The 21,995-nt window shown below is 35.0% G+C and overlaps 4 protein-coding genes, 2 non-coding genes and 2 pseudogenes across 10 annotated transcripts; 1 reads left to right on the top strand and 7 right to left on the bottom strand.

Moving 5' to 3' along the window:
• Positions 1–434: 434 nt before the first annotated feature.
• On the bottom strand, positions 435–4,617 carry LOC111303135 (histone acetyltransferase type B catalytic subunit-like; annotated as a pseudogene). The gene is made up of 10 exons (XR_016326669.1): positions 3,941–4,617; positions 3,698–3,739; positions 2,936–3,045; positions 2,767–2,835; positions 2,595–2,633; positions 2,435–2,511; positions 2,215–2,314; positions 1,935–2,016; positions 1,691–1,851; positions 435–1,538 (listed from the first exon to the last, which is right to left on the bottom strand). The product of XR_016326669.1 is annotated as a histone acetyltransferase type B catalytic subunit-like (transcript).
• A 184-nt stretch (positions 4,618–4,801) lies between these two features.
• Positions 4,802–6,675, bottom strand: LOC111303136 (large ribosomal subunit protein eL28y-like; annotated as a pseudogene). The gene is made up of 4 exons (XR_016326670.1): positions 6,345–6,675; positions 6,042–6,207; positions 5,812–5,965; positions 4,802–5,103 (listed from the first exon to the last, which is right to left on the bottom strand). The product of XR_016326670.1 is annotated as a large ribosomal subunit protein eL28y-like (transcript).
• LOC149515439 (small nucleolar RNA R24) lies at positions 5,478–5,569 on the bottom strand. The gene has a single exon (XR_016327198.1). It is a non-coding gene; the product is annotated as a small nucleolar RNA R24 (small nucleolar RNA).
• On the top strand, positions 6,528–6,599 carry TRNAP-UGG (transfer RNA proline (anticodon UGG)). Its single transcript has one exon. It is a non-coding gene; the product is annotated as a tRNA-Pro (tRNA).
• Positions 6,676–6,858: 183 nt separating the features above from the next.
• On the bottom strand, positions 6,859–9,509 carry LOC149515438 (F-box/LRR-repeat protein At4g29420-like). Its single transcript, XM_089742115.1, has 2 exons — positions 8,673–9,509; positions 6,859–8,401 (listed from the first exon to the last, which is right to left on the bottom strand). Exons 1-2 carry the CDS (start codon positions 9,124–9,126, stop codon positions 7,530–7,532), a joined length of 1,326 nt encoding a protein of 441 aa, XP_089598241.1. The 5' UTR covers positions 9,127–9,509; the 3' UTR covers positions 6,859–7,529.
• Positions 9,510–9,647: 138 nt separating this feature from the next.
• LOC111303133 (uncharacterized) lies at positions 9,648–14,366 on the bottom strand. 2 transcript variants are annotated; one of them, XM_022899181.2, is made up of 7 exons: positions 14,180–14,366; positions 13,903–14,035; positions 13,718–13,821; positions 13,143–13,314; positions 12,900–13,040; positions 12,431–12,725; positions 9,697–12,306 (listed from the first exon to the last, which is right to left on the bottom strand). In XM_022899181.2, the coding sequence occupies exons 1-7, from the start codon at positions 14,209–14,211 to the stop codon at positions 9,854–9,856; spliced, it is 3,330 nt and encodes a 1,109-aa protein (XP_022754916.2). In that variant the 5' UTR covers positions 14,212–14,366; the 3' UTR covers positions 9,697–9,853. The 2 variants fall into 2 exon arrangements, with proteins under 2 accessions (XP_022754917.2, XP_022754916.2); XM_022899182.2 differs by lacking the exons at positions 13,143–13,314; positions 13,718–13,821; positions 13,903–14,035; positions 14,180–14,366 and having other exon boundaries at positions 9,648–12,306; positions 12,431–12,720; positions 12,900–13,038.
• A 2,131-nt stretch (positions 14,367–16,497) lies between these two features.
• On the bottom strand, positions 16,498–18,440 carry LOC111303130 (putative phospholipase A2 homolog 1). Of its 2 annotated transcripts, none has more exons than XM_022899178.2 (4): positions 17,544–18,440; positions 17,359–17,398; positions 17,122–17,241; positions 16,498–16,968 (listed from the first exon to the last, which is right to left on the bottom strand). In XM_022899178.2, exons 1-4 carry the CDS (start codon positions 17,682–17,684, stop codon positions 16,787–16,789), a joined length of 483 nt encoding a protein of 160 aa, XP_022754913.2. In that variant the 5' UTR covers positions 17,685–18,440; the 3' UTR covers positions 16,498–16,786. The 2 variants fall into 2 exon arrangements, with proteins under 2 accessions (XP_022754913.2, XP_089598239.1); XM_089742113.1 differs by having other exon boundaries at positions 17,122–17,205.
• Positions 18,441–18,579: 139 nt separating this feature from the next.
• LOC111303131 (uncharacterized) lies at positions 18,580–20,962 on the bottom strand. Its single transcript, XM_022899179.2, has 3 exons — positions 20,788–20,962; positions 20,296–20,495; positions 18,580–18,956 (listed from the first exon to the last, which is right to left on the bottom strand). Exons 2-3 carry the CDS (start codon positions 20,475–20,477, stop codon positions 18,770–18,772), a joined length of 369 nt encoding a protein of 122 aa, XP_022754914.1. The 5' UTR covers positions 20,478–20,495; positions 20,788–20,962; the 3' UTR covers positions 18,580–18,769.
• Between the last annotated feature and the right edge of the window lie 1,033 nt (positions 20,963–21,995).

The raw sequence follows: 21,995 nt of genomic DNA, 5'->3' as shown, positions 1-21,995 counted from the left end.
AAAAAAGTTAGGATTTTCACCTGCGTAAGATGTGCACACCCAAGACCCGAACGCTCACATCAAGATCAGGCCGCGAGATCTAGTTGAAGGAAGAATCAGCCTAAAACTGCAAGATTTGCTCGGCTAAAGCTCTGAGTCCGTAACACATGTACCTTCCAGGTACTAGCAGGAGGTAGAGGAAACTAAAGGCTAAACGCCAGTTATTTGTTAATCTTATGCTGTTGGATTTATCCAGTAATTGGAGAAAGTACTTATTCTTTAAGTCTGCAGTTTGGTAGGGCATTCGTAGCATTTATGGTCAATTTCTTTAAAAAAATATAAGCAGAAATTGATCAGAGGTGCGGTGCCAGCCCAAGCCTTAGCCTCGGTTTATCATGAAATGCAACATTGTCTGTTTCAAAAACATTAACTACCAAGCAGATATGCCGTCAATATTCATAATTAAAAATCAACAATTTAATGAGAAATTAAATTCCATCTCTACGGGCCAACTGACCAAGAAGGAAGCTGAAGGTGATATTGATAAATGCCATTAAGTACTAGAGCTCAATGGCAATACTAGCTAAGAAATAAATAAAAACTGCTCCGCTGGCCTGGATGATTGCTCAGAACTCAAAAGCTTTGAACAGATCCAAGTCCAACCTTCCGATTAGGGGAAGTGAATAGGACAAGCTTTGATTCAACAATTATTTCAAGATTGGGAATATTCAAATTAATGTGAGGGTTAAAATGATCACATTGGCGATAAAGTTAGCTAATATTCTAAGATAAGCTTACCTTAAACTACTGCTCAAAAATTTACAAACAAGCCTCAATTTACCGCAGCCTACAACTTCACTACAACTTATCAGTAATGCTTACCTGGTTAATGCATCATGCCTAGAAAGTGGTACTTCATACATGTTTCTGAGACACCTTTTGTGCAATTAACTTTACCTCTTTAATTCTCTCATCAACCAACAGCTGCAGCTGCTGTCTTTGAGTTTTTGTCTGATATTCATCCATTTGAACACCACAAACCTCACAGTTCTGAGACCTGAACATGACAAATGACATCTCCTTATTGTGAGCACTTAGGGCCTCAATCAATAATTTTCCTGCAGTCTCAGAATCTTTTCCCAGTATATCAGCCTTCACCCTATTCCAAATGATTGTTACATAGTCCTCTGCATGCTTCTCTACAGGTTCAAGGCCAAGATATATCAAAATCTCCCAACACTGAAGAAACTGTTTCTTGTTGATTTTCAAAGTTTTTCTGACATCCTCAACTACATCTGGAGGTGGCAAGAATCGAGGAACATGGGTTTTTTTGGACAATTTCCCATGCTTAGACGCAAGACAGCTGATTTAACAGCACTCTGGACTGGGTCAAAAGCTAGCAGTCCTTATACATCAAAACTGGTGCACAAATGTTAGAAGTAATCTAGAGGCTCTTCAATTGTCAAGTCATAAACGTTTTCAGATATTGCAACATTGGTCAGCACCTCCACAAGGTAACTGCCATAACCCTGGTGCTGGTAAGGAGGCAATACCAAAATCTGCCAACAAAAAAAATAACTTCATGAAAACTGCTAATGGTGATTAATAAAATATATCAACATGCAAAGGTTGTTGAAGAGAGCAATAGTTTGGGGTTAATTCAGTCTACCTCAATTACTAATGGGAATAATGACAATGAAAGAGATTAAACCTGGCTGAGTTGCAAGTGTGAACCATCAGGGTATCGATAAAAGCAATAGAGAGCTGCCAAACCAAGCACTAAATGCTGTGTATTTTCTGTCTGATCAATTTTCTTCTAAGTCAAGAGATATAACTCCCAGCTTGGATCAGTTACATCAATTGGATTGCTACCTAATCAAGAAAATAGAATTATTTAGATTATATTAGGAACGAAATACATACTGCTATTAATATCTGTGACAAGTGACAGTTACCATCAACAAGAAGAAGAACCAGAGGTACCAAGCGACTATAAAGGTGTCCAGCAGCCAAATTAATCACCACCAGGCGAACAACCTAAGAAGAAGTATAGCAAATCAACCATAGCTCATGCATGCATGCAACTCAAAACCATTAATTTCATAGTGATGTAATTTACCAGAAGTTAACATCAAGGTAACTTAATCTATTAAAATATTTTCCCTTCCATGGTGGTTTGAACTATTAAGGAGCACTAGCGTCCTCTTTCAGTGCATGCAAAGATAGTAAAAGTACCTCCAGACCATAAGAAGCTGCTTCTGAATTGCCATTAAAATGACTTATATGGCCTATGGAGGCTTGACTTCGCAACTTCTCTCCATTTGAAACAACTGAACTGAAAAAAGTAAATATATAGAGTTCACAACAACCAACCAAAGGAAATATAAAGCCAACATTGCAAAGAGAAATGGGAAATACATCTTTATATGTGCATAAGATTTTCATCGCATAATACCTAATGAAATTATTCTCGGTTGAAAATGTTTGCAGGAAATCATCTCTATTCTCCAAAAGAGTCTCACCAAAAATTTTCTATAAGAAGAAGATGTAATTAATCAGAAGGCCTCAAGATATCAGACATTAAGTAAAGACTCAACATTATAGCTAATGTATACCTCAAGAGCAGATTTCAGGTCTGTAATCCCTTTGCCCACCTTGAAATAAACAACAGCAGATATAATTAAAACGCCATGCAAAGACAAAGAAAATGCTTCACTGATTCAATGTATGATACAAAATGAGATTAAACCGCTACTAGTGGTTCAGAGTTGCGGAAATTCTACTTACATCAGATGTGCCTTGGAAGGTAATATCAGCATGTGCATGAAATGATATGCTGCTAATCCAGATGGTTATCTGCATAAAATGAAGTGTAATAATACATCAAAACTAAACCGTCAGAGAAAATAAAAGATTGTTTAAAGGCAAATATACTGCAACTTAGAATGCAAACTACCTTTAACCATTGGTAACCATATATCTTCCCATCTTCTTCAAAAAAGGTGTTCAAATCAACTGGACTGATACAGAAACCATATGAAGTTCCCACTTCCTCTTTCCTAGAAACTGAATTACCATCAATTAAGCAAATAAGTAATGTGGAAGAAAATTCACATGAAAAATATCAGAATTTCGAGTGGAAATAAAGTCTGACTAAATTAAATACAAAACTAAAAACTGACCTAATAGGGTTGCCAGTGTATAATTAGGAATCAACCATTTGCCAACAATCAAGAAGCAATCTATGATGGCCCAGCTAGGACCATACCATATATGATGAATTTAATAGTGAACTGAGTCTGCCAACTCTAGTATTGACAGGTCATGCAGCAATGCCACTTTAAAATTAGTAATAGCAAGTAGCAACAAGCCTCACTAACTTATATAAGGAAGACAATTCTAAATTTTTCCAGGTGACGTGTCGTGTATTATGACTGCCTCAACTCTGGCAAGAGCAAAGTTAATAACATTTTCATCGAGACTAAGGCAAAATATTTTCTTCGTTCTTACTTAAAACAGTTTTAAGTATCCAATTGACAATTCACGAAAATCAACTTTCTTTTTTCTCCTTTTTTTTGCCATCAATGTATAGCAAAACCCAAAAACAGAGTTTAGGTTCCCAACAGCAGAAGATAAACCACTCATAAAATTAACACAAACAAAAACTCAAACAAGTTGAGGAAAACAACTTATTTTTTTCAAAAAGAAAGCTACTCACCCAAATAAATCTTAATGCAGTCATTGGGCTCAACTCCAGCATCTGCTTCAAGAACCAACAAAAAAAATACAGAAAAAAAAAAAAGAAACATCAGTGAGCTGAATCACGGAACACTCTTCGGACAGCAAATAGAAAAAAGAATTTACTGCGAAGCTAAGGGGAATTTAAGTTCGAAATGGAACACGTAATTTCGGCGGAAAAGCTAAAACATAAAACGATGAAATCAGAGAAGAGTAGACTGACCGACGTTGGAGAAACCGACGCGTCGCTTTTTCTTGGGCTCGGAGAGTGGATCGGGATTGGGTAATTGCTGCTTCTGCCCCATTTGCCGGAGGGTTAGGGTTTTGCAGAGCCGGAAATGATGGAGTGAGAGGCGGGAAATTATGTTGTGCGAATTGGGGATACGTTAGGCTATTTATAGCAAATCCGGTGCAGTTCAAAAGAGAAAAGGGTAGTGATAGCGTTCAGCGCACCTTGATGTTCGAGAAAAGGAAAGTTGAAAGGATTAGGCTGTAAGGCATCGTTGGCCCATAAAAGAAATGGGCTTAAAACAAAAGCGAAAAGCCGACCAGAGCCTCATTGTTAACCCATTGAGAGCATCCGTTTTATCATGCAATGTTTTTCAAAAGCTTTTGCATTGAGGAACAAGGTTCTTTCTTTGGACCAGGTTGAAATGCCTAAAATTCTATCAAGGGGCTTCAATGTTTTGACATCCCTAAAATTCTAACACACAAAAGGATTAAAGTAGCCAAAGAACTAAAAATAATCCCTCATTTAAGCAATCATGCCACAAGAAAATGTCTATTTACAAATGTATACGGCTGTAAGATTCTTCCTCGTGCTGATTTTAAATTGTTCTTGTACATGATCCGTGGGTTTTTGTCAAAAGAACTCAATGACTAAAAATCAAAATGCACCCTCATACAATGTACTTAAAATTTCCTAATGCAATCTTAGCTCAGTTGATTAATGCAATCAATATTAAAAAATGGCATTGTGCAAATCTGATATTCAAATTTGAATATTTGCAACCCATTTCCCTTTCATCAAACTAAGACCTCTTTTGTACCCCAAAAAAAAAAAAAAATCCAGATGCACAGAAAATGTCTCAAAATTTTGGCTTAACATCTCTAGCAGAGGTGAAATTCTCCCATTACATCAAAAGCTTGAACATGAAGTGAAACATTTAATGTTCGAAACTTTTGGAACCAAGGAAAATTGACACTCATCCAAGTAAAATGACACCTTCACTAAATATCTATATCTCACTTCCTCCGAGAGATCCTAACAGCCTGCCTGTTCCTCTTCTTGACTCCAGATTTGACTACCTTAAGACTCCTACGAACAGTACTAAGTCTTGCAAGGGCCGCCTTCTTCAAATGTGGTCGGTAGTAATTATCTGCAACCTGAAACCATTGAACAAGCAGCAGTCAGGAAAAGGCTCATATTCGATAGCTTTTCATCCATGATATAGATAGGTGTATTAGCCTTTGTTTTGGGTTTTTGGCAGAAATAACTCCACGACTTAGATTCAAGTCTATTGCCAACATTAGAACTCGAAAACTAATGAATAAATGCAGGGGTTTTCCCAAATTGAGAAATGAGTAGCATTCGCAACCAACACAAGAAATAGAGAAAAAAGACTAATGCAGGAGCAAGATATTTAACAAAGAAGAAAACTTCGTGATATCAATAATTATTGTCAGCTGCAACAGTTGATCAAACAAAAAGAATAGAACGGACAATCAATTAAAAGAACAGGGATACATGATCGAGGATTGAAGCTCGGTAGCCAAGCGTAACAAATACATTTCATTGAAGAACCCACCATAACATGGGTCTCCTTACATGTTAGCTTTTCATCACAACTTCTAAGATAAAACTGTCAACAGATGGTTGCAGGCAACTTTCTAATATAGAAGTTGTTCAACCGGCAATAACCATTCCATTAAACATTGCACATCCAACATATCATTGAAACAGAAGAATAGAACATTAGCAAAGAGCATTACATTCAAACATGAGACTAATCAATGCTTGTTTCCCAAATGGTTCGAATATAAGCTAAAACTACACATCTGTTCATAACTTGTAAAACAAAATCGTAAAAGTACCTGATTGACAGCAGCCTTAGCCATCCTAGGAAACTCCTTCCTCATAACAGATTTATGAAGCAAACTACAGGTTTGTTCTGCTTCTTGGTCTTTGAGGTGGCAAGCAACACAGACTGATCCTTCCCTCCAGACTGAATAGTTACATGTTTGCTACACCTGCAACAATTTAAAAAAAAAATGTCTTCTATAGTTTGGGATTTTACGGATAACAATTAAGACAAAGTGGAGGATTGGGTTCCCAGAGTGTTTGTAAGAGTTGAGATTGTAGAGATTGTTGCTCTCCTTACTGAATTGGACGCTAGCGTTTCCTCGGCCGAACTCCTTCACCAAGAAATAGTTGTTCTTCTTCACGATCTCCCAAATCAACTGCCCTGGAACCGTCGCCATTTGATTTGCCTGAGAACAAACGCAATGGATAGAGATCAGATCGAACCGAAACAAAAATGTGGAAAAGGGGAAACAAATTTAAGATCGTAGAGAAGGAAAAAGACCGAAATCAGAGTTTAGGAAAACAAAAAAAAAAAAAAAGGAACCATTCGAAAGACCGAGAGGAGAGGTCACAGCAACGGAGCAATAGACGCCGGCGGCGAACAGGGTCTTAGGGTCGCCTAACTATTGCGATACCGAAAGTTGTGCTCCTATATTCCGGGTAAAAATCCTAATAAATCTGGCTATCGAAAGACATGATAATTTGATTTGTCATCGCGTTTCGCTGAGGGTGCTTGGTCTAGTGGTATGATTCTCGCTTTGGGTGCGAGAGGTCCCGAGTTCGATTCTCGGAGCGCCCCACATTTGTATTTTATTTTGGTGAAAATAGGATTAGTTTCAAATTAAAACAGAACACCAAATCAACTAAGCATCAGCTCCCCGCTTTCGCTAAATGAATGGCAAATGGTTTGTGCATGCCAAGAAGAAAAGGAACTTCAAAAGGGCAAAAGAACCGTCTTTATCAAAGACAACATAGTAACTTCCTTTGAATTCTATTTCCCATGTAGCTCCTTACGGGATGAACATTTATCAAAGCAACACAAATATGACGTAGCAGGCTAGCAATTAACCTCACTGAAACATAAATAAACCACAAGCTCAGGCAATGTACATCAGCACCATATTTGGGAAACGGATGATATTTACATTCTTAATCGATGGATTTTTGTTTTGCAGAAAAAATACGACCTGCAGAACTATTCCTGAAAGAAAACACAAAAATATACTATTTACAAAATAACAACCAAGTATCAGCTTGGTGATGCCTGGTTTTCTTTCCTCCTTTTCCCCTCTCCTTTTGCTGGAAGGCAAGATGCTGGGGGTACTTGGTGGTGAACTCTCTTGTTCAGTCACTCAAAAGCAGTGGAGTTTGCAGTAGAATTCAGGACAGAGATGCATAAGAAGATGGTAAGAAACCAACTATGAAGTTTAGTTTGGAGAAGGCCTGACATGTCTGCAAAACTGTAATCCAATATGCTTTCACTTTCCAAGCAACCATATTCATTTTTACAGGTCATGTAGTCACTTATGTCTTCATACAAGTCACCTATACGTGTATTTACTAACAAAATCCTTATTCTAACCATTTGAGGTTGCTGAAAAGACTTCATCCCTTTTATTTGGGAAGATTAACTTAAACCAGAGAAACAACACACAGACAGCATAAAAGATAAAGCATTCCTATTTCCTTTCTAGAAAGGAGGATTACCAAATTAAATGCCAATAAAGACCTAGGTATCTTTTGATCCCTCCTTCCACGTTCCCCATCTCCATTTTACTCTTGGACGATAAGTTGTACACCTAGAGATGAGGCTATTAGCAGCTCCAGAATCTTCTTTAGGGTGGAGTAATGCCATGTCGGATAAGTTGGGGCATTCATCCAAGATTGAATAAATAAATGAGAGGGTAACTTCAATATCGTACACAACCAAATGTGCCACAATCTCTTTCAACTCCTTCATTGCATTCCTATCCTCCAAACCTCGTTTCCAAAAACAACTCTCTGCTTCAGACCAAGCCCCAGGGCCTAAATTAAGAGACATTACATTTGGAAACACATCAAACAATGCTTCTAATCCAAATTTGCTTGTTTCAAGAGCTTCAGTCCATCTGAGAGAATCCACTGTCAGCTTCTTAATTGATTTACTAGATGGAAACATGCCAAGGAGGCTATGAAGACTTGAAGATTCAAGCTGAAGGTTTTCCAAATTACAAAACTCTTTCGCTCTAAAATTATAGGCTTCCTCAACAGAAAGATGCAAATCTGACAACAATGGGGTATCAAGAACAAGAGATTTTGGCTTAATACATTTCAGTCTGAGTTTCACGAGGTTGGGAGCAAAGATAGTCAAAGAAAGTGGAGCATTTGACACCGTCCACAAGCAGGATTCAAGATGCAAGAGATGAATCTTGGGATCTTTAAGTCCTCCAACACCAACCAAATTCAGAACTCGAAGAGAAGGAAAGCAATCATTAAGTTTGGTTAGGTCCTCATCTTCAAGTTTAATAAATTCAAGTTTCAAATTTGTTACCCCAGTCATTGGCTTCAACCTATCAACCGAAAGCCAAGCATTCTTCAGCTCTAGTTCCATAAGACCATTGCCTACAGACACAAAACAAAGGCAATGGCCATTGCATAAGATACAATACAATAAATAACTTAACAAAAAAGAGAAAAGGCTTCAGGCTTTAATGCAATCAAAAGAAAACTGATGATTAATTCATTTCGCTTAACCATCTTTCACAATCCCATTTCTCATAACTTTAACTCCCAAATTAAATCAAACCCCCCAATCTATTAAGCTCAATTTCAAACTAATTCTCCTGTATTCAAAGATAAAATAAGAAAGAAATTGCATTGCCGAGGAACTCACAACACGAAGAAATCAAGCTCAAAACCTCAGATTTCCTCCAGCATGACTGTATCAAAAAATCCAAAATCGACAGCTTCCTTAGGTCCCCACAAACCTTAGGCAACCACTCCTTCACGAACCCCACATCGGTCAAATACAAATCATCCGACTCGTCATCCACGTCATCGTACGAGATATCTCTGAGCGACTTATCGACTCCGATCGTGATTGAGTTAAGACACCGAGCTTGGCGGACAAGGTTATTAAAGATTGCCTTGAAAGGAGTGACGTGGGCCTTGGTCTCAGGCGAGCGGGATTTAAGGTATCGAGATAAGGTGCAGAGGAGGTTAACAGAGCGGACCTCGTGAGAGAGGGAGTTCAGTGTTTTGGAGACGAGTCGGCACCGAGCAAGGTCGGCGGAATCGGTGAGTCGACTCAGGATTTCCACGACAAGAAGTGGCGGTAGATCCTCCATTGAGAAAATGAATGACAAAAACTGGAAAAAAAAAATACAATAAAAAAGGACAAGACAGCTGAATGGAAGATATTAGAATTGTTTCAAACAGTTGACCAGTATTTGTTATTACTACCCTTCAAAACCTGTCCAAGATACATAATGAACATGTCTTTACTTTTAATATCCAAAATGCCATTTCAGTTGGTCTGTTAGATTACGATAATGTCCTTCAAGTGATTGAAACGACAGAACCTTTTCATCACCCGGGCTTTGCATGCCATGTTGGGAGTTGAGCCAGTCAGCTCTGGAGATGGTGTGAGAGAGAGAGAGATGGAAAATTGATCATCTCAATGATACTTCATTCGTGCAAATGGCAATGACACTTCGGAGTTTACGGGGTATAGTCATATAATTCAAGTTATCTCACATATTCACGTCCACAAAAATTGATGATATTGAATGCTAACATAAGCGAAAAATACAGGACCAAAGCACAAAAGACTCAGCCCCAGAAACTTATTCCACTCTTGATTCCCGTCTCAGAGCAACAGTTTTATTGCATTATAGCAAGCTCCAAATCAAAGAAGCTTATGAAAGCAAATCAATGAACAGATAATATTTTGACTGAGTTGGAAAGGTTATATTATACAACCCTATAAACCTTAAAACGAACCTGTATAAACATAAATATCGAAAATAAGAGTAAAAATATAATACATCATATTAGACTGCGAAAAAAGCCTATTCATTGGCGATTCTGTCTGAGAGAATATAATTGTGCGGTCAAGATATCATAATCAGGAAGCTTTGGGTGAACATGACTAGCTTTCTCCTTAGATGGCCCCTCCCTAATTGAAGTTTGAGCCTTCAAACTTTTGGCACTATCTGATGGTATAATCTTCGGGACAGAAGTAGATGACAGTTCCTTTTCCGATGTTAAAGTTCCATCAAATGAAGACCTTTTGGTCTCTGAAACCAGCCTTGAAGTTGCCTGTGATGCCAACTGGGAATGATGAAAACTTTCCCAGTGATCAGAGTTCTTCTTCTGAGGCTGAGTCTTTGATAGCTCATCAGCATTAGAACTCCTTGAGAAGGAATTCTTCTCCCCATCATAGCTAGAAACTACAGTTGGCTCAGAGGAAATTGTACTTTTAAGATTGGAACTTCTCCGTGAATTTAAAGGATAAGCCCTTGTCCTTCTAGAAAAACCAGTGTTTGAATGAGCCTTGAAACTTGTTTTAGGAATATCTTCATCAGAATCACTATTTCCTGAACCAAAATATGGGATGCGGGCCCTTAAGCTTAATCTTTTATTTTCTTCAAAGCTTGGCGTTTTGTTGTATTGGTCTTGAGTGCTACTAAAAGTCTGTTTTGGTTGTTCCTCCTCAGAGTCATCATCACTAGAATCAACATGAGTAACCGATGCCCTTGTGCTGAGTTTTCTATTCCCCTCATCACTCCCTTTCCAACTGTGTGGCTCTTGATTGTAAGATCCAGAACTAACTGAAGCCTCCACTGCTGCAGCAGCAGAGGATGATTGCTTAATTCTAGAAGATGTATCATTGGCTGCCTCTCCAGAGGATAAAGCATTGCCTTGAGGAATTTTTGAATATGGTGGATGCCTATAACCCTTATTTCGAAGGCCACCTGTCAATTTTCCAAAGTTCAATTCCTTACTTTCTTCCATATTAGAATGATTAGAATGTTCAGTATCTTCCATGCCTTCAGCCAACTGTGGAGAGAAATTACTGTTTTCAGCTTGGTGGGAATTCATATTCTTTATATGACTACCTATACTTAGATCAGTGGTCCTAACAAACTTAGAATTGTCTACCTCCTCTTCACTTTCTGAGCTAGGGCCATAATTATCAAAAGTTGCAGGCAAGTCATCTCCATGTGAAGGAACTGTAGAGCTAGTTGAACTCTCAAAGAAGACAGGAGTAGACCGCTGCTCTGAGAAAATATGTGATTGTGAAATGGGCTTTGCAGGTGACTTAACATCCTGCTCAACGCTCCAAGAATTTGTACTTGTAAATGGATGAGTAGGTGATCTTTGACCAGGAGATGAAAAGTTCATACCGTTTTCAGGTACCTTATGCTCTTCCTCCAAATCAAAATTATCTTCATCATTATCTGATCCATAATCATCAAAAACTGCAGAGGCATTGTCATAAGAATCTGTTGTTTCTTTGGTGGCTCTTTGAAGGCTTCCTTCATCATTGAGAAGAAAAGAATCCTCACCAGAATTATTTCCCAACTTCTGACGGTTTAAATTTAATACAACATTATGATCATCAGCAAAAGTACCCGAGAGAGAATGAGACGAAGAATAGCTTGATTGCTTCCTGATCCTTACTTCCTGATAATCAGCAAAATCAGAATTTTTTTTATCATGCAGTTCATTCACAAACTGCATCCTGCTTTCGCCTGAGTTTATCTTATCATTTTCTGACTTCTGCCAATTTAAATTAGAGACAACATCACGATCATCAGTAAAAGAGTTTGATTGAGAATGAGAAGAAGAATAGGGTGATTGTTCCCTAATCCTAGCTTCATGATGATCAACATTCTGAGGATTAATATCATGCAGTTCATTTACAAATTGCATCCCATTTTCGCCTGAGTTTCTCTTCATACTCACTTCAGCAAAATGCTCAATTTGCCTGCCTTCAGATGAATTACGTAGAGAATATGCATCTAGGATCTGATTATTCACTGATGGTTCTTCATTGAAGGAAGCTGCAGTTGACTTAAAGGAACTGTGAGTGGATTTAACACCGCTCCTCACATTGTTACCATAAACATTTTCAGACTCTCCTGCCCGGTTATGTTGTTCGTTGCTGTCAGTTTGTTCATAATTCGTAGAATTCCTTCCATGGAGGGAAATATTAACTGGATGTCTGGCAAGATGTTCATTTTGAGATGCTGAGCCAGTATACTCCCATGGTTCATCATCTCTCATACCATGAGGAGACGACATTAGTGACTCCGTTGAATACTTCTGGGAGATATTTCCACGGCTTGAAAGTTCAGCAGCAGCTCGGGCAGCCATACTCGCTCGCTCTGCAGATTCTGCAGCTGCCTGAGCTGCAGCAGTAGCATCCTTGAATTCCATATTCCAACGTTGCCTTGGTGAAGAGAAAGTTCTCTCATTCCCAGAATATGAATTCCTAAATTCCATCCCTTGATTTTCAGTTCCTTCAAAACAGAGCACCCAAAATATGCTAATCATTAATGGACAATGAAAAGCTAAGTGAAATTTTTATTTAAAAATGACCAAAAGAATTGATCAATTAACATGTTTGAATAATAATTAACATACCATGAGGTTTTGAATTTGGGGGATAAGTGCCAGAGGATATTGAATTATTGGCACTATTATTTGAATAATCAAATTTCTTTGGGTGAGGAGATGATCTTGAGCTGTGCTCATGGAAGCTTGTGGGCGCATCATTTTTCTCAATGTGTTTTGGATCTTGAACATTAGGACGCCCCTTATCATGATTAGGAACTTCAGTGCTAGGAGGCCTCTGCTCATAATGACTGGGTGATGAAGCTTGGATATTAGGAGGATCCACTGGAATTTTGGTGGCCTCCATAAAACTATTTGGTCTATTCTGCAGAAGCAATTTCAAATGAAAAGAACATAAGTTGTCCAGTAAATCATTCAATCACTGACAAACAAATAACAACATACAATCACTTCATAATCGAGTATTTTTCTAAGGAGGGTCCTAAGCATCATAACAAATTGGCATAAAATAACCTGTTTGGCACTATTCTAGTCTTACCAGCAAGTCATCATAAATCTGTGACTCTTTTGCTCCAAATGATTCAGGATCCCAGTTGATTTTGTGTTCCTCAGCAATTGCAGTCAAAATTTTGAGTTTGGTTGGACCATCAGGTGCTTTGGCAGATAATTTCTCAACCAACTATATGAAACAATATAAGGATCAGTCAATAATACTACTATCAAAATTCAGTTACATTTCAACTATTGTTTATTCGTGAGTAGATTTTCCATAAAAACTCACCATACGACCTACACCACAATTAGGACGCAGTTCAAGCGCGGCAGAAGCAAATTCCTTTCCATATTTTGCAGTAAAATGTTTGGAGACATCCTTGAGTTCTGGTATCTCTTCACACCTTGCAGATGCAAATATGACACTTGAAATTGCTTCCTTCAAATCAATTGGGCAGTTTCTGAATAATTCAGGTCAGAAAAGCACAAGCCAAAGTTGTAATAAACAATAGCAATCAACAAAATTTAATCTGGCTGAAAGACCAAAGCATGCATATGCAGCTATTCAAAGCCGGTGAAATAAACAGGTCCTCATAACTTAAGCGGGAAGGTGCCAATCTAATTAGTTGAAATCAAAGTAGTTTTTGGCAGTTGGATCGAATGTCAGTTTCCCCAGGGATTAAGGCAACTTAAGATTTTTAAAGACCAAGTCTAATTGCTTCAACACTGAAAATCTGTTCTCTATTTGTTTCAAACATTTGCAAACTCAGCAAAAGTTTCCCTAATTCCATTTGCATGCTGGCAAAACATTAAAAGACGAATAAAATCAAAATATGAAATACTAAAGAAAGTATTTTTACACACTTTTGAGACTCAATGATGGGCATACGTGCCACGATAAGTTCACAGTATATCTCAAGAAGATTATATGCTTCCACAGTCTTTTCTTCCCTAACCACATGCTCCACCTGAAAAAAAACCTCCAAAATTAATACCACAACAATTACAAACAAAATTATGATTATGAAACTTTGATCAAAATTCAATACCCTAATCCTGGCCGTCTGATCCTGTCCTGACTCCAGTAATTGAGCCAATTCCCTCTTTAACTGCTTGACCTGTGCTTCCCTCTTGTTCTTCATTAGCTTTGTTCGCGGAATCGCTAGCTTTAGAGCTATCTTGCTGCATCAAATCAAAATTCAGTAAAACCAAAACCAATCAAAACTAAAAAAAGTCAAACGATCACTTCGACTTCGATCCAAAAACAACCCAAAATTCAATCAATGAAACATATATTAAAATTAAAAAAAAAAAAAGAGAATTTACCATTTGGCTGGCTTGAAGCTCCTGTGAAGCATTTTTTCCGGAGCGTGTCTGATAATTCGATTTGCGAGATGATTGTTAATGGAAATCGGTATCTTAGAAGTGAAGAAAGTTATACAAGTCGATTGGACTCTCGCGCAAAATTGGATTGTCGTTTTTCCCTTCTTGTTCTTTTCTTTTTTTTTTTTCTAAAAAGAAATTTGTTGTTGCGTTTTCTTTTGTAATTGTCAGAAAACGAATCTGATTAGAACACTCAATTTGGGGAACAGCGTAAGAAAAGTTGTGGGTCAAACATTTGATCAAGAGAGGGGTCAGGGGAATGAACGACGTGGAACTCGGTTCACATTTTGGATTTACCAGATTGCCCCTTTAGATCACAGGTAATTTCCATGCTCTTGCGGTGAAACCGGGCCGGCTTTAGTATTGCTTCTTCAAACAAAACTAAAATGTCCAAGTAGCTTCGTAAACCTTTTTCATGGTAGATAAAATTCAACTCGGCAATAGAAAATAATTTTCCAAGAGGTTTTTTTTTTCCGTCTACAATTATACATTTATATTTTGTTTTTTTCATAATAAAACCTTTCGTTCTTACATTTTAGATATAAGAAAGTTTAAATTTCTAAAATGTATTTTAGAGATAAGGAATGAGTGAAATTTATAAAATATACTTAAAAAAATTATATTTGAAGTTATTAAAAATTAAATATGATTATTAAAACTAAAAATTAAATATTTTTTATAATTACAATCATAATCAAATATAACATCTATATAATCAATTAAAAAACTAATTATTATATCATAATTAAATTTTACAATTACAAATAAATATTATATTGATATATTCAATTGAATAATTAATTATTACATCATACTTAATTTATGATGAATAATCAACTAACAAATTAAAATATAATTAAATAATAAAACATATATAATAAAGCTTGAACTTAAAATCTAAATATTCTAAAGTTTTCACCTTACTATTAAGATAAAATCTCATTGGTATTGAAAATTTAATATTCTATTAATAAATCACATAACTTTTAACATGCTTTAAAATGTATTCATATAATCTAAAATCAATAAAATTTTTGGGATGATAATTGTATTTTTTATCAAAAAATATTGCAATGATCTATATTGTTTGAGCTTATTGTTGAGGAAAAATTTTCTCATAAGGCTTGCACTATAATTTTATAAGCAATGTTTACTTTTTTCTTAAAGTTTATATTTGAACATTGTTAGAGTATATATACTATATATTTTCAATAAATCACATTATAACATCTCATAAAAAATTAATTTTGAAATTTTTAAAATCTCAAAAACTAAATACACTTATTAAAAATATACTTCAAATTATTTTTTTATAAAACATTATTGTTTGATTACTGACAATAAATAACTTGCATTAAATATAAAAAAAAAAATTATCATGTACATTTTCAATAAAGGTGTTTATGGACTTGATCGAGTCAAAATTGGGTTAAACTCATATTTAATATTAATAACTTATATGTTTATTCAGATTCGATCGAATATTTTAAATTTTAAAATTTTTTCAAACCCAACCAAAATTGAAAAATAAATCCTAAACACATCTATTAAATTTAATTTATGTAATAAATATTAAAAAAATATTTTATAAAATAAATATAAAAATATAAATTACATTTATATAATTATAATATTATTATTGTATATTTTATTTGAATCGAAATCAAACTTTAATTCTTTTGTCTTAGGCACCATCCAAAATTTAGTCTAAATATTATTTTCAAAATTATTTAATAAACTTTAATTTCTTATTCAAACCCTCTTAAAATTGGATAAACCTTCGGATTTAAACAAATAATCCAACCTTTAAATTGGTTTATTTTTCACAAAATAGTTTTTATGTCAGCAGACAATATATGCCACAAATATTATTGTATTCAAATAGCTAAAATATTAAAAAAACTAACCTGAATTATTTTATGTTTATAATATTTTTTTATATTTTTGTTATATTTAAATAAATTTTTATTTTTTATTTATATTAAAATAAATATTTATTTCAAATAAAATATTAATTTACTTTAAAATTCTATTTAGATATAAATTAAAGGTTAAGAATTTATTTAAATATAAATTAAAGATTAAAGATTAAAAATTTATTTAAATGTAAAATAAAATTTAAGAACTTATTTAAATGAAAAAAAATAAAAAATTATAAAAAATGATAAAATTTAGCATTTCTTTTAGTTATTTTAGCCTATTCAAAATAACCAGTTCAGGTGTAACGTGTAAGCTCCCCCGCCCCCACAATCTAATTGGGCTAACAAAAAAATCCTACCACCAACTAGTGGCCTGATTTAAAAATAAATCTCCAATACTTCATCCCATTGGATGAGGATCAGTTTGATACTGTTTTGACAAAAAGAAAGAACCAGAAACTAATTCGTCGCTAAAAATACATAACGAATATTAAAGGCATCGAAGTGTGATAAAAGTTCATCAAAAGCTCCAGAAGATAAAATTCTTCAGAAAAAAAATCATAGCCCATCAAATGGAATAAATCTACAGTTAATGAGAAGTCCAATCAAGTTAAATTTTGAAGTTGAGAAATCAAAGTTCATCAAGCTTGGTGCCGCCTAACCGGCTCAGCAAGATGGCCATATCCATACCGTGCATCATGGTAGGCACAGCCGTCTCGATGGGACAATTACGAGAAAATCCAACCTTGCCAGATTTTTGTACTTTCTTTATGCAACTCTTAAACTTTTCATGGCATTTTACGTTAATCAAACCTGCAAAAAGAACGACTTCATCATCATAATTCTGTATTACCTTCATTATTATCAAACAATCTCAGAGAAAGAGAAATTTGTGCAAATTTCAATGAAAACTGGGCAAATTGGTGAATGACTCAATATAAAATGATGACGAGAGATTACTAGGACCTTTTCTCTCGACGCACTCGTCGTGGATCTTGCAACAAGCGTCCAGATCGTCGCACGGTTTTTCTCCAGGACAACCAGACCACCCTACACCACAATATTTCCCGTATCGGATCCCAACCGCTTCATTCCAGATTTAAAATTAATTGATTAATTAATTAATTACGAAAAACAATTAATAAGAAAATCTAGTTGATTTCTCAAGAAAGTAATTCGGGAGGAAAAGAAGAAGGAGCTCACAATTACAGTTTTCAGCTATGCAGGTTCTGCTACATTTTAGCTGTGTAATTATAACAATTATTGTTACAACTATTTTTTTTTAAATGGAGAGAATAAAAATTCAAAAATTGGATTCGATCATTGGCATTCGAATTCTCATTCTTAATCGGAAAAAAAATAGAGATAGGGTTTTGGGAATATTGTACCTGGGAATCATTCGTGACGGAATCGGCGAAAACTGTGAGGAAGACGAAGATGAAGGCAAATACTGCTACTAAACGTGTCCAACCAGGAACAACGGCGCCGGGCAGCATTCTATCGCCGATTCGTTGACCGATATAGGCCATTCTTTTTTGTTCTTTCTTCCTCGAGTTGTCCTTGTGATACAAGTCGTTGTAAAATTTTGTTCAACATTGTTTTTGTATTGGACGTGGGGAACCCGCGGGAGGAATTTCGAAATTACCAGAACACCCCTCCTAAGCATTTGAACCTCCGATACCAACAATGAATCCGTTCAATGGTCGAGGCCTTTTTCTTATTATTATTATTATTATTTTTGAAGAATTGACTAGGCCGAAATAAATTTTGCACGTATAAGAAAAGGGCAAACGCAGAAAAATTTCGATTCCTTTTTCTAGGCCGAAAGAAAAGCTTTTGATTCTTCATTCGTGCAAATGCCAAGAGCAATTGATGTTCTAGTATCAATTTATTTATGTCAAGCTCGAAGCTATCCACTGTACTTTAGACTGATAGAAATCCACAACCGTGCTGCATTGTTAAAATTCCAAATCAAGATTTAGGAGCAGCTTCGCCTACAGATGAATCGAAGAGCAAGTCTTAGGTTGGTGACGGCCACAATACCACGGAAAGAGCAAAAGCCTATTCGAGATCTAAGTCTAATTCTGAACTTGGTCTGAAATATTTAAGTATAACCACCGAATTAAGAAAAACATAGCAGAGCAACTATTGGCGAGTCATGGATAGAGGCCGACCAACTAAAAGCTACCACCAAAGCTGTTAAAAGCTACTATAAGAAAGAAAATCTGAATCATAGAAACTAGTTAAATCTAACAAGTCAAGGACAGGCTGTTACTGTTAAAATGCCAATCCCACCACATACGATTTGGCTGGGGATAGAAACAGAATGGAAGATTAGGGGAGATAAGTTGAGAGTAATTTGCACCATTATCATCAATCTTGGTTGCGGTAAATTCTGTGAAGATAACGAGACAACAGCAAGGCTTATCAACCTAAGCCATTTTCAACTATAAAAATTATTCAGGTTATCATGTTAACCACTGATTTCTCAGCTTCAAAATTTCCATGAAACAACAAAATTGTGCATCTAGAGTATCCGCAATTCAATCATGCGAACAATGATAAAAGCATACACATTTAACTCCCTGAAAAACCTTCCTCTGGCTGATCACCGTTAGACATAGTAACCAGTGAAAGTAAAACCCCTTCCCACTATCTCCCCAGCACAAAACCATGCAAAGCACTCCAGTCCAAACAAAGCAGCAATACCAGCATCTTCAACCTTCAGTTCTTGCCTGTTCTTCCATAAATTCTTGATATAATCAAGCTCCTTCCAGAATGACTCAGAACGACCAGGGATACTGCAAAAAATTGCATCAAAAGGGGTTACTCCGTTTCACACTTGCATTCTGATTTTTAGCCACTATTAAAGCCTCCATAGAGTAAACTAATATTTGCTTCTAATGAGACGGCATATAACAACAATGAAAGTGCAAATAAACACAGTAAGAAGATATTAGAAGCATTATCATTGACTCTCCGTGACGTGCATAATCATAAGCAACCCAGCCGCATTGTTTTGTTCTTATATTCTCCTGTTCAGAAGTTCATAGGACATCACAGGCACAGTCACAAAAATTTCCAGAATGTTAAAGAGAATCTCGTTATTTGGTTCTCAGGAACTCAATAGTTGACATATTTATTAGTAAGTTGCGAGGCAGCTTTCATTCGCTTACCATCCTCCTGAAGATGAAACTGGGAAACTCCCAAACACGAGGCACATGCTGAGAGAGGAGTAACAAAATGACATATTTTCCAAGAGAATTCCCCAGAAAAAGGTTTCTCCTTTTTTCTCAGAGGTATGGATTAAAATGAATTCTAGCCCTATGTTGATAGCAATATACTGTCAGAAGACCATTCAAGGTCTTTCAATTTCAACAACAAGAACTTCACTTCCTTCCATTAAATCCAAGTTGTCCTATTGACAAATGTTCTCTCACAGTGGCCATTCAAAACTTTCCTATTAACATGCCAAACAAAACTCATTTCTAGCATACCAGAATCCTAATACCATGCTTCATCGACAAATTTTGTAACTCAATCAAAATACGAAACACCTGAGTGTACTGGAAAACTATAGAAATTCATGTATAATGCAAGATAAATCTGGAAATATGAGAAGATTAATTTTGCCATCAATGCAAAAGGGATAACCAATGCCATGCCCCAAGTAACATCTAACATGCTAATAAACACATCAATTCGTCCAATTCTACTAACAACCACATATAGTTTCATATTATAAAAAATTAGCAGATACAAATAAAGAGCACCATAATCATTAGCAGTGGACAACTAAGACCAAATGACCAAAGACGTTACCACTGCATCATCTGACTTTCACAAATGATATTACACACCTATAAAAAAAAAAAAAAAAAACTTGGTTCGTGCTTAAGAAATTAGGCTAGGACAACTTGATTGGTACTTTGGACTAGTTATAACATAGTTCCTTCGCTGCAGTTGTTAATAACTGTGTCCATCTGTTAGATAGAGTAAAATTTAAACATTTTGTTATTTTAGACCTCAAATCTAGGGAGCTCTAGAAAAAAAAAATTGATATATAAACACATGATATAAGGCAGGTCTTATTGGCAGTAGAACAAGAGAAGCAAATAATCAAAGGTAAGTAACAAATACCTAGCAAGGCGAGTGTAAAACAGCTGCTTAGACAACTCGCTACATTTCTCCACGGTCGGTGGCTCCTGAATGTATTGCTTGTTCTGCTCCAACAACTGCTTGTAATAAGCAGTTCCATTTTTCGCCAGGAACTTCGATGCTTGACACGCCTTAGATTGCAACTGTTGCAATTTTGACGCCATCAAAATCGCACCTCAAATCTGCAGTATATATAAAACACAATGAAAAATTAAAAAATTAATTTCTGTTTCCAAAAATTGACATAGAATACCTAAAATAACAAAAAAAATATGTTGAAATTAAAAAAAATGAAATTAGGTAACTAAAACCCTACAAATTAACATAAAAAGCAATCAATGGTGGAAATTAAAGTACTTTGAACAGTGATCGAGTTGTAAAATCAATAGATCTGTGAGAAAAAGTTAAGAGAAAAACGAGAGATATTTTAAAATCAAATAAATTACAGATCTAAGCAAAGAAAGGTAATCTTACTGGGAGAAAAAGTGAAAGATAAAGAGAGCGTATTATCGATCGGAGTCAAAGTTTAGAGGAGAATTGGGGGCGGACTTGTCTTGGCTTCTCTCGCGGCCTACCTTGGAAAGAAGAGCGAGAGACTTAATGGGTGAGATTTCTGGGATCAGTGGATTCGTTTCCTAATGACCCCTTTCGGGGTTTTTTTTAATTCTTTTTGAGATTCTGTTTCTAATTTGTGTAATTTTCAGGGTCACTTTGCAATTTAAACAAACTACTTCCCTTTTTAGGATAATTTTCCTAATTTAATTATAAAGAGGTTAGCTTTTACTTTTCTTTCTTTAATTGTAAGGAATTTTTTAGTTAATTGCAGCTAAATGCACCCTACTCTCTCTTCTTCACATTTTAGTTTTTTATTTTTTAAATTTTTTATAAGTAAAATTATTTAATTATTTTTCTCTTTTAAACAGACTTTTAAAAATTCATTTATAAAAATCTTTAAAATTTTTTGAAAACTTATTTTCTAAAATTTGAAAATTTATTTTTGAAAATTTTAAATCGCATAAAAATATTTTAATATTAAATTTTACAAAATTAAATACAAAATTAAATGAAAAAGTAAAAATAACAAGCAATTTACCTTTGATTTTATACTTTTTTTTACTTTAAATGAGTGAAATTTTTAAGTACCTTTTTACTTTTAAAAACCTCAAATCATTTATTCATTTTAGTTTTTTGTTTGATTTAGTATTTAGTTTCATAAGCTTTCGTGTTAAAATTTTGTGTTGAAATATTTTTGTGCATTTTCAAATTTTTAAAAATGAATTTCTAAAAACTTGTTTGAGATAACTAAATAATTTTACTTCAAAAAATTAAAAAAAAAAATTGAAATGTAAAAACAAAATTGTGGGAAGCATTTAGCAACTCTCTTTTGAAATTTGTTTAATAAACCTATTTTTTACTGTTTTAAGTGATCTTATTTAGTAAAACTTAGTAAATTCATGTATAAATAATTTTATATAAGCCAAGTTTATAAAATTTTGAAAAAATTATCTTTTCATAATCTTTCAATAAATTATAATTCGAACAATTAATAAAATAAAAAATTTTCTTTATCATTTAAGTCGATATCTGTTAATAGCTTTAAGCTTTTACTATCTTTTGCTTGTAACTTTTACAAACTTAAAAGAATAAAAAACAACTTTTACCTTATTTTTTTAAAATGTTTT

The sequence above is a fragment of the Durio zibethinus genome, chromosome 13, assembly GCF_047325235.1.
Source record: "Durio zibethinus cultivar Kanyao isolate XHJ-2024 chromosome 13, ASM4732523v1, whole genome shotgun sequence".
Lineage (NCBI taxonomy): Eukaryota > Viridiplantae > Streptophyta > Magnoliopsida > Malvales > Malvaceae > Durio > Durio zibethinus.
The sequence above is the reverse complement of the archived record's forward strand: the minus strand, read 5'-3'. Positions and strand labels throughout refer to the sequence as shown.